Below are 14,235 nucleotides of genomic sequence, written 5' to 3'. Positions count from 1 at the left end.
TCTTACTTATTTATTTTAGAGTAATTTCCTCCTGTCTCTGTGGGATAGATCTCGTGAGTATACAAGCTCGGCTGTCTGGAGGCTTAACGTAGGGGAGTTATATAGCGGTGAGACAGAGCTTCTTTCTTTCAGCGCTGAGCACGAAGGCGAATGAGTCTGTTGCTCGCGGTTTTGAACGTACGCCCTTCTGTCAAAAAACGTCACTCTGCAGTCATTAAATGGAAACCTGCGATTATTACAGGGAAAAATATTAAAATTTCGTAACATGCACCTACGAAATAAACGACATCAGATTGTTCATCTTGACGTCACAAGTCGACTGCTGTACTGCACGATGCTGTACAAAATGTATTTTTTGACAGTCACTGATATGTATAAACGATAACTGAACCAATACTTTACGTTATGCAGTTGTCAAACCAATGTTACCATACGCGTAAACAATTGTCAGTGTATCTGAGCTGTACAGCACACGCATACTAACCTAGTTAATCTGAAACTTAATTCGATAAAGAATAATATAGAATTTGATCACCAATATTCTAATTGACTAGAGCTCAATACAGCTAATGTCGGAGTGTTTTACCTGTACTTTTATCCTTCTACCAAGCGATTTTCCTTTTCGTAATCCAAAATAAACCATCATTTAAATAAGCCATAATTTGATTTTACGAGTGCCACGTAATTACCAGACGTCCCACGTAAATGAGCAAGAAATTCTGCTCTATCTTGGCATGACTCACTCTTGCATATATAAGGTTTTGTTTGTAGTTTGTAATTTTAAAAGTAATGAATGACAGCATCTTATTGTTTATTTATTAATATTCACCGAATATGCACATAGTTGGGTTGGAAACCGCCTAGCGTAGGGAGGTTTTCACGTCAATACGTTTAACTGCGAGGAGACAAATGTAGTCGTATAATCAATTATGGTTATTCGAGCAACAGTTTTGTGACAAGTCATAAACATGATTAGCGTTGTCTTGTTTCCGTTTTGTGTTAAACTGGCGGCGCTGACACCCCTCCCGGTCTTTTAAGATCGGTCGGCCTTCGGACGTTCGTCATTGTCAGTCTTTCACATTTAGAGCTGATGAAGAGTCCGAGTAGTGTTCGGCCGGAAATTGAACTTGGCTTGAGGGCGGCATCGCAGTCGCGCTCATCAACAATAAGAAATTTTGTCGGTGCCAGAGTTTGAGCAGCACTTGGGAGATGTTGACTCTTTACGGTACTTTTCAGTGACGTATGCTGTCACGGCTGCAAAACTAAAACATTACACATATTTTAGTTTACTCCATAACGAACTTGGTAGAGTGAATGTGCATCGCCACCAAACAATTTCAGTACGATATAACCGGCATTCGGGCTTTGGTTTTACAATCTAGTTAACTGATTCCACTGGGGACTGTTGTAAATATGATTACTATTGACGCAATCTACACTGCACTTAATTGTGATTTTAATTCGTTTACTTAAGGTGGAAACGACATCAATTTAACAATTTTACGAATTTTTATTTTTTATTTATCTTTCTTTGTGTTTCTATTGCAAATGAACTTCGTCACTGTTATTACTACAGTACTTAGTAGTTAGATTACACACTTTTACTCATTTTATTTAGCTTTTTTAGTGGTAATTTATTACTGCAGTGTGTGCAGGAGTTCGTTTGTGCTTGCCTACCCAATCCCATAATAGGTACGGAGGTCTGCAACTGCAAAGGCACACTTTGTTGTCAGCGTCGTTTACTGGCCCTGACTTCAAGAATCCTAGTACTAATCAGGGAACGCAAATGCAAATTGTCTCAACAAGGGGGAGTCGCCTTGCACTTTTGGATCTCTTGCGAACTTATTAAGTTCTACTGTCGTTCATCGGCACTTCGGCTTTCACATACCAAACGTTAGCAGTTTGAAAATCGTAGTTACACGGAATTATGTTTTCATTCAGTTTGCCTGAAATTATGTTTAATCTCACAACCGGAATGTGAATTTTGCTGTTATGCATTGCGTCTTGCATCGTATTTTGCTTAGTTAAACTCAATTTTTATGAGCTTTAAACTGCTGGCTGTGGCCTTATTATTTAAATCCAATAATTATATATAGTCATTAATGGAGAGCACTTATTGTGTTATCAGTATCTTTTTTAGTTCTTGAGTTTGCTCTTGCAGCAGTAATCTACGCATATTTTCTTAGTTTCTTCTTCCACATCTCTTGCTCGTCAGAAATGGTACAGAGAATTTCTACTTCGTCTTATCATTTTTTACTGTATCAGTTTCTCACTGCATAGTTTGTTTCCTTGCTATACTCTTTAAGAATGCTGTGCAATTAGTAACCATAAATTTTTGCGTTCAAGGTTCCGCTGTTGTAAGTTTATACGTTCATATCCAGCTACCGCAACTACACAGTGAAATGCATTGCGGAGAGTTCTTCCTGTTGTAGCGCGTTCTCGATCCATTCACAAATGAAGAGAAGGAAGAACATCTTTTAAACGCCTCTGTTTATGAGTATACTGTTCTTAGTTTAATCTGGTGCAAGCTGAGCGATACTACTTCTGGGGCTATGGTATATAACTAGATAACTCTTTTAATACTGCTTCTCGAAATACCGTAAGTATTTTACAGTGGGATACTTGGCCTGTAGCTTCAGCTATCTGCCAGTTCTGGTTTTCACCTTTTTCGTGACACTCCCCCGTGCTTCAGTCCGTAACCGCGCGACTGCTACGGTCGCAGGTTCGAATCCTGCCTTGGGCATGGATGTGTGTGATGTCCTTAGGTTAGTTAGTATTAAGCAGTTCTACGTTCTAGGGGACTGATGACCTCAGATGTTAAGTCTCATAGTGCTAAGAGCCATTTCAACCATTTGAACCACTCCACCGCGAACCAAACAAACCAGCGACCATTCCTGCTGCATCACATGTATAAGTTCATTATAACTTCTTTGTTATCTCTGCTATGAGTACTACAAAGATGAGTAATATTCTATGATGGTATTTTTTATTTATTGCAGTTACAGACCATGTATTTAATTTAGGTTGTGATAACCGCCTTCCGATCTGAGTACAAACAATTCTACATCAACATCGAGCCAACATAAGTTTGAAGTTTTTCATCGTTTACAAAACTTAATTATCTGGCATAAAATATTAATGTATAATACGGATTTTCTAACTATGTCGCAACTTCTGATATTATGGTGGTTTACATGTAAGTCTAGACTAGCTGCATTTTTACTGTATCCTCTACATGAACTGAAGTCTCACAACAGCTCTACCTACGACTGAGCCCATTTAATCATTTAATTTTATATCCCCAGTGCTCTCCATTTTTAACTGTGACTTACCGATATCATCAGAACATGTGTCATATTTACGCCTCCTACAAAGGGTATCCAGAACAGCATATCTCGCGCAATCTACCCAGCAGATAATCCAGTGGTGCCAGCTAACATAGAAATTACCTGTACTACAGCAACTCGATGGGTCTGCAATTGCTCATTTGGACTGTTATAACTTCCCCAAACCTATTTTGCCGGATTTCTAAGTTTGCCACTCTCTTATCTGTTTCCTCTTACTCCCTTCTCTGTTTTATTCTATTACAGGGTGAGTCACCTGGTGGGAAGTTCAAATTTTTGTGGGAAAGTAAGTCAATTGTGCTGTTCCACTAACATAACTCTCCCACACCTCCCATCCCTTCCCCTTCTCCATCTGGAAATTGTCAGGAAAAGGTCTCAGTCTGTGCAGGGCAGCCTGCTACATTTCTTACGTAAACAATTTGAGCTGTCATAGGCAGTAGTTCCATCCAGTATGTTCACAATGAGTTCCAGAGTTCAACTGACGTAGTTCACAACAACGCCACTAGGGGGCGCTGTCGGCTCTCCCTCTCCCCTCCCATTACGTAATCCAAAATGGCGGTCTGGGGAAAATGGCAGGAAAAGGACTCAGTCTGTGTGCAGCTGCTGGACTGGGAGGACAGACTTTTTTTTTCCATCAATCTACTGACTGGTTTGATACGGCCCGCCACGAATTCCTTTCCTGTGCTAACCTCTTCATCTCAGAGTAGCACTTGCAACCTACGTCCTCAATTATTTGCTTGACGTATTCCAATCTCTGTCTTCCTCTACAGTTTTTGCCCTCTACAGCTCCCTGCAGTACCATGGAAGTCATTCCCTCATGTCTTAGCAGATGTCCTATCATCCTGTCCCTTCTCCTTATCAGTGTTTTCCACATATTCCTTTCCTCTCCGATTCTGCGTAGAACCTACTCATTCTTTACCTTATCAGTCCACCTAATTTTCAACATTCGTCTATAGCACCACATCTCAAATGCTTCGATTCTCTTCTGTTCCGGTTTTCCCACAGTCCATGTTTCACTACCATACAATGTATCCTCAGAAATTTCTTCCTCAAATTAAGGCCGGTATTTGATGTTAGTAGACTTCTCTTGGCCAGAAATGCCTTTTTTGCCATAGCGAGTCTGCTTTTGATGTCCTCCTTGCTCCGTCCGTCATTGGTTATTTTACTGCCTAGGTACCAGAATTCCTTAACTTCATTGACTTCGTGACCATCAATCCAGATTTTAAGTTTCTCGCTGTTCTCATTTCTACTATTTCCCATTACCTTCGTCTTTCTCCGATTTACTCTCAGACTATACTGTGTACTCATTAGACTGTTCATTCCATTCAGCAGGTCATTTAATTCTTCTTCACTTTGACTCACGATAGCAATGTCATCAGCGAATCGTATCATTGATATCCTTTCACCTTGTATTTTAATTCCACTCCTGAACCTTTCTTTTATTTCCATCATTGCTTCCTCGATGTACATATTGAAGAGTGGGCGAAAGGCTACAGCCTTGTGTTACACCCTTCTTAATACGAGCACTTCGTTCTTGATCGTCCACTCTTATTATTCCCTCTTGGTTGTTGTACATATTGTATATGACCCGTCTCTCCCTATAGCTTACCCCTACTTTTTTCAGAATCTCGAACAGCTTGCACCATTTTATATTGTCGAACGCTTTTTCCAGGTCCACAAATCCTATGAGAGTGTCTTGATTATTCTTTAGCCTTGCTTCCATTATTAGCCGTAACGTCAGAATTGCCTCTCTCGTCCCTTTACTTTTCCTAAAGCCAAACTGATCTTTACGTAGCGCATTCTCAATTTTCTTTTCCATTCTTCTGCATATTATTCTTGTTAGCAGCTTCGATGCATGAGCTGTTAAGCTGTTTGTGCGATAATTCTCGCACTTGTCAGCTCTTGCCGTCTTCGGATTTGTGTGGATGATTCTTTTCCGAAAGTCAGATGGTATATGGCCAGACTCATATATTCTACACACCAACGTGAATAGTCGTTTTGTTGTCACTTCCCCCAATGATTTTAGAAATTCTGATGGAATGTCATCTATCCCTTCTGCCTTATTTGACCGTTAAGTCTTCCAAAGCTCTTTTAAATTCCGATTGTAATACTGGACCCCTTATCTCTTCTAAATCGACTCCTGTTTCTTCTTCTATCACATCAGACAAATCTTCACCCTCATAGAGGCTTTCAATGTATTCTTTCCACCTATCTGCTCTCTCCTCTGCATTTAACAGTGGAATTCCCGTTGCACTCTTAATGTTACCACCGTTGCTTTTAATGTCACCAAAGGTTGTTTTGACTTTCCTGTATGCTGAGTCTGTCCTTCCGACATTCATATCTTTTTCGATGTCTTCACATTTTTCCTGCAGCCATTTCACCTTAGCTTACTTGCACTTCCTATTTATTTCATTCCTCAGCGACTTGTATTTCTGTATTGCTGATTTTCCCGGGACATGTTTGTACTTCCTCCTTTCATCAATCAACTGAAGTATTTCTTCTGTTACCCATGGTTTCTTCGCAGCTACCTTCTTTGTACCTATGTTTTCCTTCCCAACTTCTGTGATGGCCCTTTTTAGAGATGTCCATTCCTCTTCAACTGTACTACCTACTGCGCTATTCCTTATTGCTGTATCTATAGCGTTAGAGAACTTCAAACGTATGTCGTCATTCCTTAGTACTTCCGTATCCCACTTCTTTGCGTATTGATTCTTCTTAACTAATGTCTTGAACTTCAGCCTACTCTTCATCACTACTATATTGTGATCAGAGTCTATATCTGCTCCTGGGTACGCCTTACAGTCCAGTATCTGATTTCTGGTAGGAAAACTCTGTCTGAACATGATGTAATTTAACTGAAATCTTCCCGTATCTCCCGGCCTTTTCCAAGTATACCTCCCCCTCTTGTGATTCTTGAACAGGGTATTCGCTATTACTAGCTGAAACTTGTTACAGAACTCAATTAGTCTTTCTCCCCTTTCATTCCTTGTCCCAAGCCCATATTCTCCTGTAACCTTTTTTTCTACTCCTTCCCCTACAACTGCGTTCCAGTCGCCCATGACTATTAGATTTTCGTCCCCCTTTACATACTGCATTACCCTTTCAATATCCTCATACACTTTCTCTATCTGTTCATCTTCAGCTTGCGACCTCGGAATGTATACCTGAACTATCGTTGTCGGTGTTGGTCTGCTGTCGATTCTGATTAGAACAACCCGGTCACTGAACTGTTCACAGTAACGCACCCTCTGCCCTACCTTCCTATTCATAACGAATCCTACACCTGTTATACCATTTTCTGCTGCTATTGATATTACCCGACACTCATCTGACCAGATATCCTTGTCTTCCTCCACTTCATTTCACTGACCCCTACTATATCTAGATTGAGCCGTGCATTTCCCTTTTCAGATTTTATAGTTTTCCTACCTCGTTCAAGCTTCTGACATTCCACGCCCCGACTCGCAGAACGTTATCCTTTCGTAGATTATTCCATCTTTTTCTCATGGTAACCTCCTCCTTGGCAGTCCCCTCCCGGATATCCGAATGGGGGACTATTCCGGAATCTTTTGCCAATGGAGAGATCATCATGACACTTCTTCAATTACAGGCCACATGTCCTGTGGATACACGTTACGTGTCTTTAATGCATTGGTTTCCATTGCCTTCTGCATCCTCATGTCGTTGATCATTGCTGATTCTTCCGCCTTTAGAGGCAATTTCCCACCCCTAGGACAAGAGAGTGCCCTGAACCTCTATCCGCTCCTCCGCCCTCTTTGACAAGGCCGATGGCAGAATGAGGCTAACTTACCACTGGATATATTTCGTAAACCACATCAAACACTGACGAACCGACTCCACAGACCGAACGTGAGGAGAGGGGCTAGTGTAATTGTTTAATACAAACCATACAAAAATGCACGGAAGTATGTTTTTTAACACAAACCTACGTTTTTTTTTTAAATGGAACCACGTTAGTTTAGTTAGCACACCTGAACATATAAGCAAATACGTTTGTTGCATTGTAAAATGTTAATTACATCCGGAGATATTGTAACCTAAATTTGACGCTTGAAACATTGTCCTCACTTCATTGCAGGGGCCCAAACAGCTGCAACATACATCGCGTTTCTACAGAATGATCTGCCAACGTTGCTCGAAAATGTTCCACTGGAAACGCGTCGACGTATGTGGTATCAGTACGATGGTGTACCTGCACATTCCGCAATTAACACTAGGCTGACCGTTGACAGGATGTTCGACGGGCGTTTCATAGGACGTGGAGGACGCGTAAATTGGTCAGCCCGTTCTCCAGATCTTACACATCTGGACTTCTTTCTGTGGGGTACGTTAAAGGAGAATGTGTACCGTGATGTGCCTACAACCCCAGAGGATATGAAACAACGTATTGTGGCAGCCTGCGGCGACATTACACCAGATGTACTGCGGCGTCTGCGACATTCATTACGCCAGAGATTGCAGTTGTGTACAGCAAATGATGGCCACCACATTGAACATCTATTGGCCTCACATGTCGGAACACACTCTATTCCACTCCGTAATTGAAAACGGAAACCACGTGTGTACGCGTACCTCACCCCTCATGGTAATGTACATGTGCGTCAGTGAAAAAGACCAATAAAAAGGTGTTAGCATGTGGACTGAATGTGCTGTTCCAGTCTCTTCTGTACCTAAGGACCATCACCGTTCCCTTTGGATCCCTACGTAATTCGGTGCTCTCCGATACACACGATCGAACAGCGGAGGAGTGGTACTCAAGCGTCAACTTTAGGTTACAATATCTCCGGATGTAATTAACATTTTACAATGCAACAAACGGCACTGATTACGTATTTGTTTATATGTTCAGATGTGCTAACAAAACTAACGGGGTTCCATTTAAAAAAACGTAGGTTTGTGTTAAAATACATGCTTCCGTGAATTTTTTTATGGTTTGTAGTAACCAATTACACTAGCCCCTCTCCTCACGTTCGGTCTGTAGGATCGATTCGTCAGTATTTGATGTGGTTTACGAAATATATCCAGCGGTAATGTTAGGTGACTCACCCTGTATAAGGGTGCTAAGTTCGAAACAATGCGCCACGTAACGTAATCTAATTTCAATAGAAATAATTATAGAACTGTGAACGATATCAAGCTGCAGCACGTGGTTCTCACTACGTGTGACGTAATAGCAGGAAGCTCTGGAGACTGCCGTCATCGAATGAAACTCTCGATTCACTTGCCACGATTTTTCACGAGGTCGTTAGTACTGAATGGAACTGAGTCCCATTTTATACCGTTCGCTATGTACTGAATCATCAGTTTTGCAAGATAGAATACTAATAGATCCTACACATTTTTATTCGTTAACGAAGACCGTATGCTCATCATGTTGGATGGAGATTCATCTGACCTTAACCGAATTCTCAGATCTTTCCCATTCTCACTTGTTTGTTTCGTGAGCAGACAGAACACTCGTTTTTGAGTTTTACTAAAACCGCGCATGTCTCTAAAATACCATACACCTGCACAGTCCAAGTTGGGTCGTGTCTACACTGTAAGACATCTGGGGAGTCCTGGCAAGAAAAGAATTGTGTCAAAAGCTTAGTATAATCGCCGTTTATTATAAAAGGCTGATATTGACGATAATACGATGCCAAGCTTAACCTGTGTGACTATATTTCTAAGGACTGCATTATTTGACACCGATTTTCGTAATAATCGTGTGATATTGGATTATCTTCAGGAGTGTATCGGCCAGGATGGCTATCCATTTGCTCTGATCCGGTCCCTCAGGTAGTAGTCAGTTTCGTTTGGTGGCTTAATTTCTGTGCTTCACACAGTGGTGACGCATGGTCGTCTTTAATATGTAGCAGATGCGTGTGTACGAAACCTGTAACTGTCTGTTATCTTACACCATAAGCTGACTGCAAAGTTCATAGCTAAATGTCATCAAACTTTAGAACTACTTAGGCATCTCCATTATCAGGATTAACTACGCCCCAAGGGAGACCCTTTGTTATAACCTTCCATCATTCTTGAGTTATTTTATTTCTACATTAGGGGGCTCTTTGTGTGAATCGTCCACTACTGAAAGTGATTCAAATGAAAGGTCTATCCTTCCCAAAATTTCCTATTGCCACTCTGCACTCTCTCTCCTCCTGAAATATTATTAGTTCTACAGTAAACGTTCAGATTGAAGAGGCTGGTATTTGTTCTGTTAATTAAATATGCATTATGCGATAATAAATACGTATTTATAAAGAATACAAGAGATATGTTTCTAATTGGAGTACTTACTCGTCACATCATATACCAGAACCATTTTAGGGTCGTAGCGTCCGGTTGCCTTCATTTCCTTTTCCAACGTCCCATCGTCTCCGAAGTCGAATTTGATCTCTTTGGTTGCCTTGATGGTCTCCAGCTTCAGCTCCTCGGAAGCACCCTTGCTCCTCGTCACTGGGGACGCCTTGCCGGCCCCGTGAGCCGCTCTGACATGACCGCCGTGCCTCGTGGCGTGGCTTGACTTGTGGTGAGCGTCACCAGCCGCCACCAGCAGAAGCACCAAGAGGGCAAAGGTGCACACGTGAGATCCCATTGGATACGGCTCGCACCTATTTGTAAATATTTTGTATATAAGATTCAGTACTGCAACAAGTTACAGTATAGCAAACGAGAAATAAACATCTCTATAGTTGTGACTATTTTAATGCTAAAATGAAATGGACTAATTCATATATCCACACGGAGAATTAGAACTTTTACATATAAACTGCTGAGTCTATAATAGCCAGCTACAGCAAGAGTGCTCCTTGAAAGCACCCTGCCGGTGGGGCTTAAATGCTAGGTAATGGTGTAGCCTGTTTATCAGTTATCTTAAATACGGGATGGCTTGCACACGGCTAATGCTACGCAACACAGAGACGTGGATCGGAACATTTAATGACCGTGTGCCTAGCAGAGTGTTCCTGTTTCGCCTTGAAGCTTACCATTTCAGTGCTGCAACTTGAAACAAAAATTTAATCCTGAAATTGTTTATGTAACTAATTGCAAGTTGAGGGTGCATGCAAAACATGAGAACCACAAATATTAGGTACAGATACACATAGAGTCTACCAGTAAAACATATTAATTTGGGCTGCACGTTTCAGACTATTACGGTCGCACAACAGACGTAAACTGTGATTAGTACTTCACGCGCAGTGGCCCACTTTCAGTACATTGGAGCCTAACGTCGTGCTGTCCAATCACACAGTTCGCTCAACAACACCTCAGTCACTCAGAAACAGCTGTTCTAATTATTACACTACTGGCCATTAAGATTGCTACACCACGAAGATGACGTGCTACAGACGCGAAATTTAACCGACAGGAAGAAGATGCTGTGATATGCAGATAAGTAGCTTTTCAGAGCATTCGCACAAGGTTGGTGCCAGTGGCGACACCTACAACGTGCTGACTTGAGGAAAGTTTCCAACCGAATTCTCATACATAAATAGCATTTGACCGGCGTTGCCTGGTTAAACGTTGTAGTGATGGCTCTTGTAAGGAGGAGAATTGCGTACCATCACGTTTCCGACTTTGATAAATGTCAGATTGTAGCCTATCGCGTTTGCGGTTTATCGTAGCGCGACATTGCTGCTCGCGTTGATCGAGATCTAATGACTGTTAGCAGAATGTGGAATCGGTGGGTTCGAGAGGGTATTATGGAACGCCGTGCTGGATCGCGAGGTCTCGTATCACTATCAGTCGAGATGACAGGCATCTTATCCGCATGGCTGTAACGGATCGTGCAGCCTCGTCTCGATCCCTGAGTCAACAGGAGGGGACGTTTGCAAGACAACAACCATCTGCACGAACAGTTCGACGACGTTTGCAGCGGCATGGACTCTCAGTTCGGAGACCATGGCTGCGGTTATCCTTGACGCTGCATCACAGACAGGAGCGCCACCGATGGTGTACTCAACGACGAACCTGGGTTCACGAATGGCAAAACGTCTTTTTTTTTTCGGATGAATCCAGGTTCTGTTTACAGCATCATGATGGTCGCGTCCGTGTTTGGCGACATCGCGGTGAACGCAAATTGGAAGCGTGTATTCGTCATCGCCATACTGGAGCATCACCCGGCGTTATGGTATGGGGTGCCATTGGTTACACGTCTCGGTCACCTCTTGTTCGCATTGACGGCACTTTGAACAGTGGACGTTCCATTTCAGATGTGTTACGACCCATGGCTCTACCCTTCATTCGATCCCTGCGAAACCCTACATTTCAGCAGGATAATGCACGACTGCATGTTGCAGGTCCTGTACGGGCCTTTCTGGTTACAGAAAATGTTCGACTGCTGCCGTGGCCAGCACATTCTCCAGATCTCACGCCAATTGAAAACGTCTGGTGTATGGTGGCCGAGCAACCGGCTCGTCGCAATACGACAGTCACTACTCTTGATGAACTGTGGTATAGTGTTGAAGCTGCATGGGCAGCTGTACCTATACACTCCATCCAAGCTCTGTTTGACTCAATGCTCAGGCGTATCTAGGCCGTTGTTACGACCAGAGGTGGTTGTTCTGGGTACTGATTTCTCAGAATCTATGCACCCAAATTGCGTGAAAATTTAATCACATGTCAGTTCTAGTATAGTATATTTGTCCAATGAATACCAGTTTATCATCTGCATTTCATCTTGGTCTATCAATTTTAATAGCCAGTAGTGTAGTTTCTTGTAATTACCGTTAGTTCGTCCTGACGCTGCAACCAGCCACTCTACTAGCGTATCTCCTATATATTTTAATTGCACTCGGTTCGTAAGTCCTTCTTCATTTATAATGTTCACTGAATTATGGTCGAGTCTACAACTGAGGCTGAAAGTTACCTCGACGAACACACGAATGCAGAGTATACTTCCCACAAAAATTTAGAGTTGAATTTGCTCATGTACTCTGGTGTTCCATGTACACCTTCTATGATGAAGGTTTTAACTCCATATGGGCAACGCAACAGGTGGCATTTTCAAGGCGACGGGCCCGGTTACGTTAGAGGCGTCCACAACAAAATCTCACGCACAGTTCCTTAACTATCACACTCTGCGCTCTCGAGAGAGGCAACTGCCGGTTCAAAGGCGGACAAAGACACTGCAGTGCGCTTACATCTTTAGTATTGATTCGAGCGTCGTAATGGACTGGTAAACATTTTGGACTTTTCAAGAGGACTTTGACGAATTTCGTTCACGAAAACTAGTCATGTTTTCTGGAGATTTTAATGGAGCCCTCTGGGAAGGTTGATACTTTTGGCACGACATATCCGCTATATTTGCGTTGCTGAGGTGGTGCATAAAAGAGCAGATGCCTGATTTCAGGTAGTGACTTAGCTTCAAAGTTGATAATCACGAAGTAGATTAATTTAAGGACTTCTGCTATCTAGACATCAAAATAAACTGTGACGGACGGACAAAGCGATGTAGCCTAGCACTGGAAAAATGGCATTCCTGGCGAAGAGAAATCTGATAGTACCAGCCATGGAGCACAGCAGTGCGTGGTAGTGAAAACCGTAATAGAAGAGAATCGAATCATTTGAGATATTGTCCTACGGATATCGAAAACTAGGTGAACTGATAAGGTAAGAAAAAGGAGGTTCACCACAGAATCGGTAAGGATGGGAATATATGTAAAACAAAGACAAGAAGAAAGGATATGATGATGGGTGATCTGTTAAGACATCAGGGTATAACTTCCATTGTACTAGAGGAGGCTGTAGAGGGTAAAATTTTAGAGGAAGACAGAGACTAGAAAACAAGCAGCATACAATTGAGGAGGTAGGGTGTGCAAGTGCTATTCTGAGATGAAAGGTTTGACAAAGAAGAGGAACTCGTAGCGGGCGGCATCAAACCTGTCACAAGGTTTATGATACAAAAAGAAAAAAAAGGAAGTGACCCGCACATAAGAAGGCGGGTTGGCACGACGATGCACGGTAGCGAGGGGGAGTGAACCACCTAAAGCTTCAGGCAACAGCGCTATTTCATCTCCTCTACCTTTCGCGTGCACTTCGAGATGTGCGTAAAATATTTAGGATTAATTATCGTGTTCATATGCAAGGTGAGGAAGCTTAGCTGTTGTCGCGGTAGTAATAACTTGAATAAAGTAAACACAACAAATGTTGTGTTAACTAGCGACAGCGTTAGTTTTCGCAGCATGCTAATTTGTGTACAGAGAGTCATAAGCAGAAAAAGAGCCAGTGCCGTGCTTACTCCAGAACTGAAAGTTATCAGGCTAGGATATAAGCGGAGCACGTGGTCTTGGACAGACAGAGGGCACAATGGTAACACCACAAAATATGTTCCGTCCTTCCTGTGCGGAACGCATCACACAGTTGCGTTTTTACCCCGTCAGTCCAAAAGGTTTCGGGACTGGATTACCAATAAATGGAGAAAAGTTAATACGGTACTTATAATGTTTCAGGTGCTCTACCTAGTCGCTCCCACGCTTAAATAGAATGTACAAAACGTTCATACAACTATGCGAAACTGCTAAAAGTGTGCTTATTTGGAATGTTTATTCAACTCGCGGGTCATATCCGCACCTGCTTCGGTCGTGAGGGAAGGATCAGAGACCCATTCTGCACTTTGTCGTTCTGTGGTAGATTCCTACAGAGAGCAGCCTAGTCTTCTCATCCGTGATGATATTTTGCATAAAAGAATTGCCCGCGGTTTTTTTTTTTTTCAATTGTTCGGAAGTCAAGATGTGCTGACAAACCGCTCACACTTTCCTCTCTTTCAAAACGTTCGGGAGAATGTCTTGAGCACCTTATTCAGAGATGATGAGGTCGTTGTTCCACTGCCATCTGCGACACACCAGTGTTGCCACACTACGGTCGTAGTACACTACTTAGCTCT

At 42.4% G+C, this 14,235-nt stretch overlaps 1 protein-coding gene across 1 annotated transcript in view; it reads right to left on the bottom strand.

Annotated features, from left to right (window-relative positions):
- The window catches only part of LOC124788222 (protein yellow-like), a 48,202-nt gene that overhangs the window by 21,889 nt on the left and 12,078 nt on the right, over window positions 1-14,235 (bottom strand). Inside the window, exon 2 of the mRNA XM_047255403.1 lies at window positions 9,648-9,961. Within this exon, the coding sequence (XP_047111359.1) occupies window positions 9,648-9,945 (298 nt within the window). The 5' untranslated portion in view covers window positions 9,946-9,961. The remainder of the gene's footprint in view (window positions 1-9,647; window positions 9,962-14,235) is intronic.

Source organism: Schistocerca piceifrons, chromosome 3, assembly GCF_021461385.2.
Source record: "Schistocerca piceifrons isolate TAMUIC-IGC-003096 chromosome 3, iqSchPice1.1, whole genome shotgun sequence".
In the NCBI taxonomy this organism is placed as follows: Eukaryota; Metazoa; Arthropoda; class Insecta; order Orthoptera; family Acrididae; genus Schistocerca; species Schistocerca piceifrons.
Note: the sequence above shows the minus strand (reverse complement) of the source record. Positions and strands in the feature narration are given on the sequence as shown.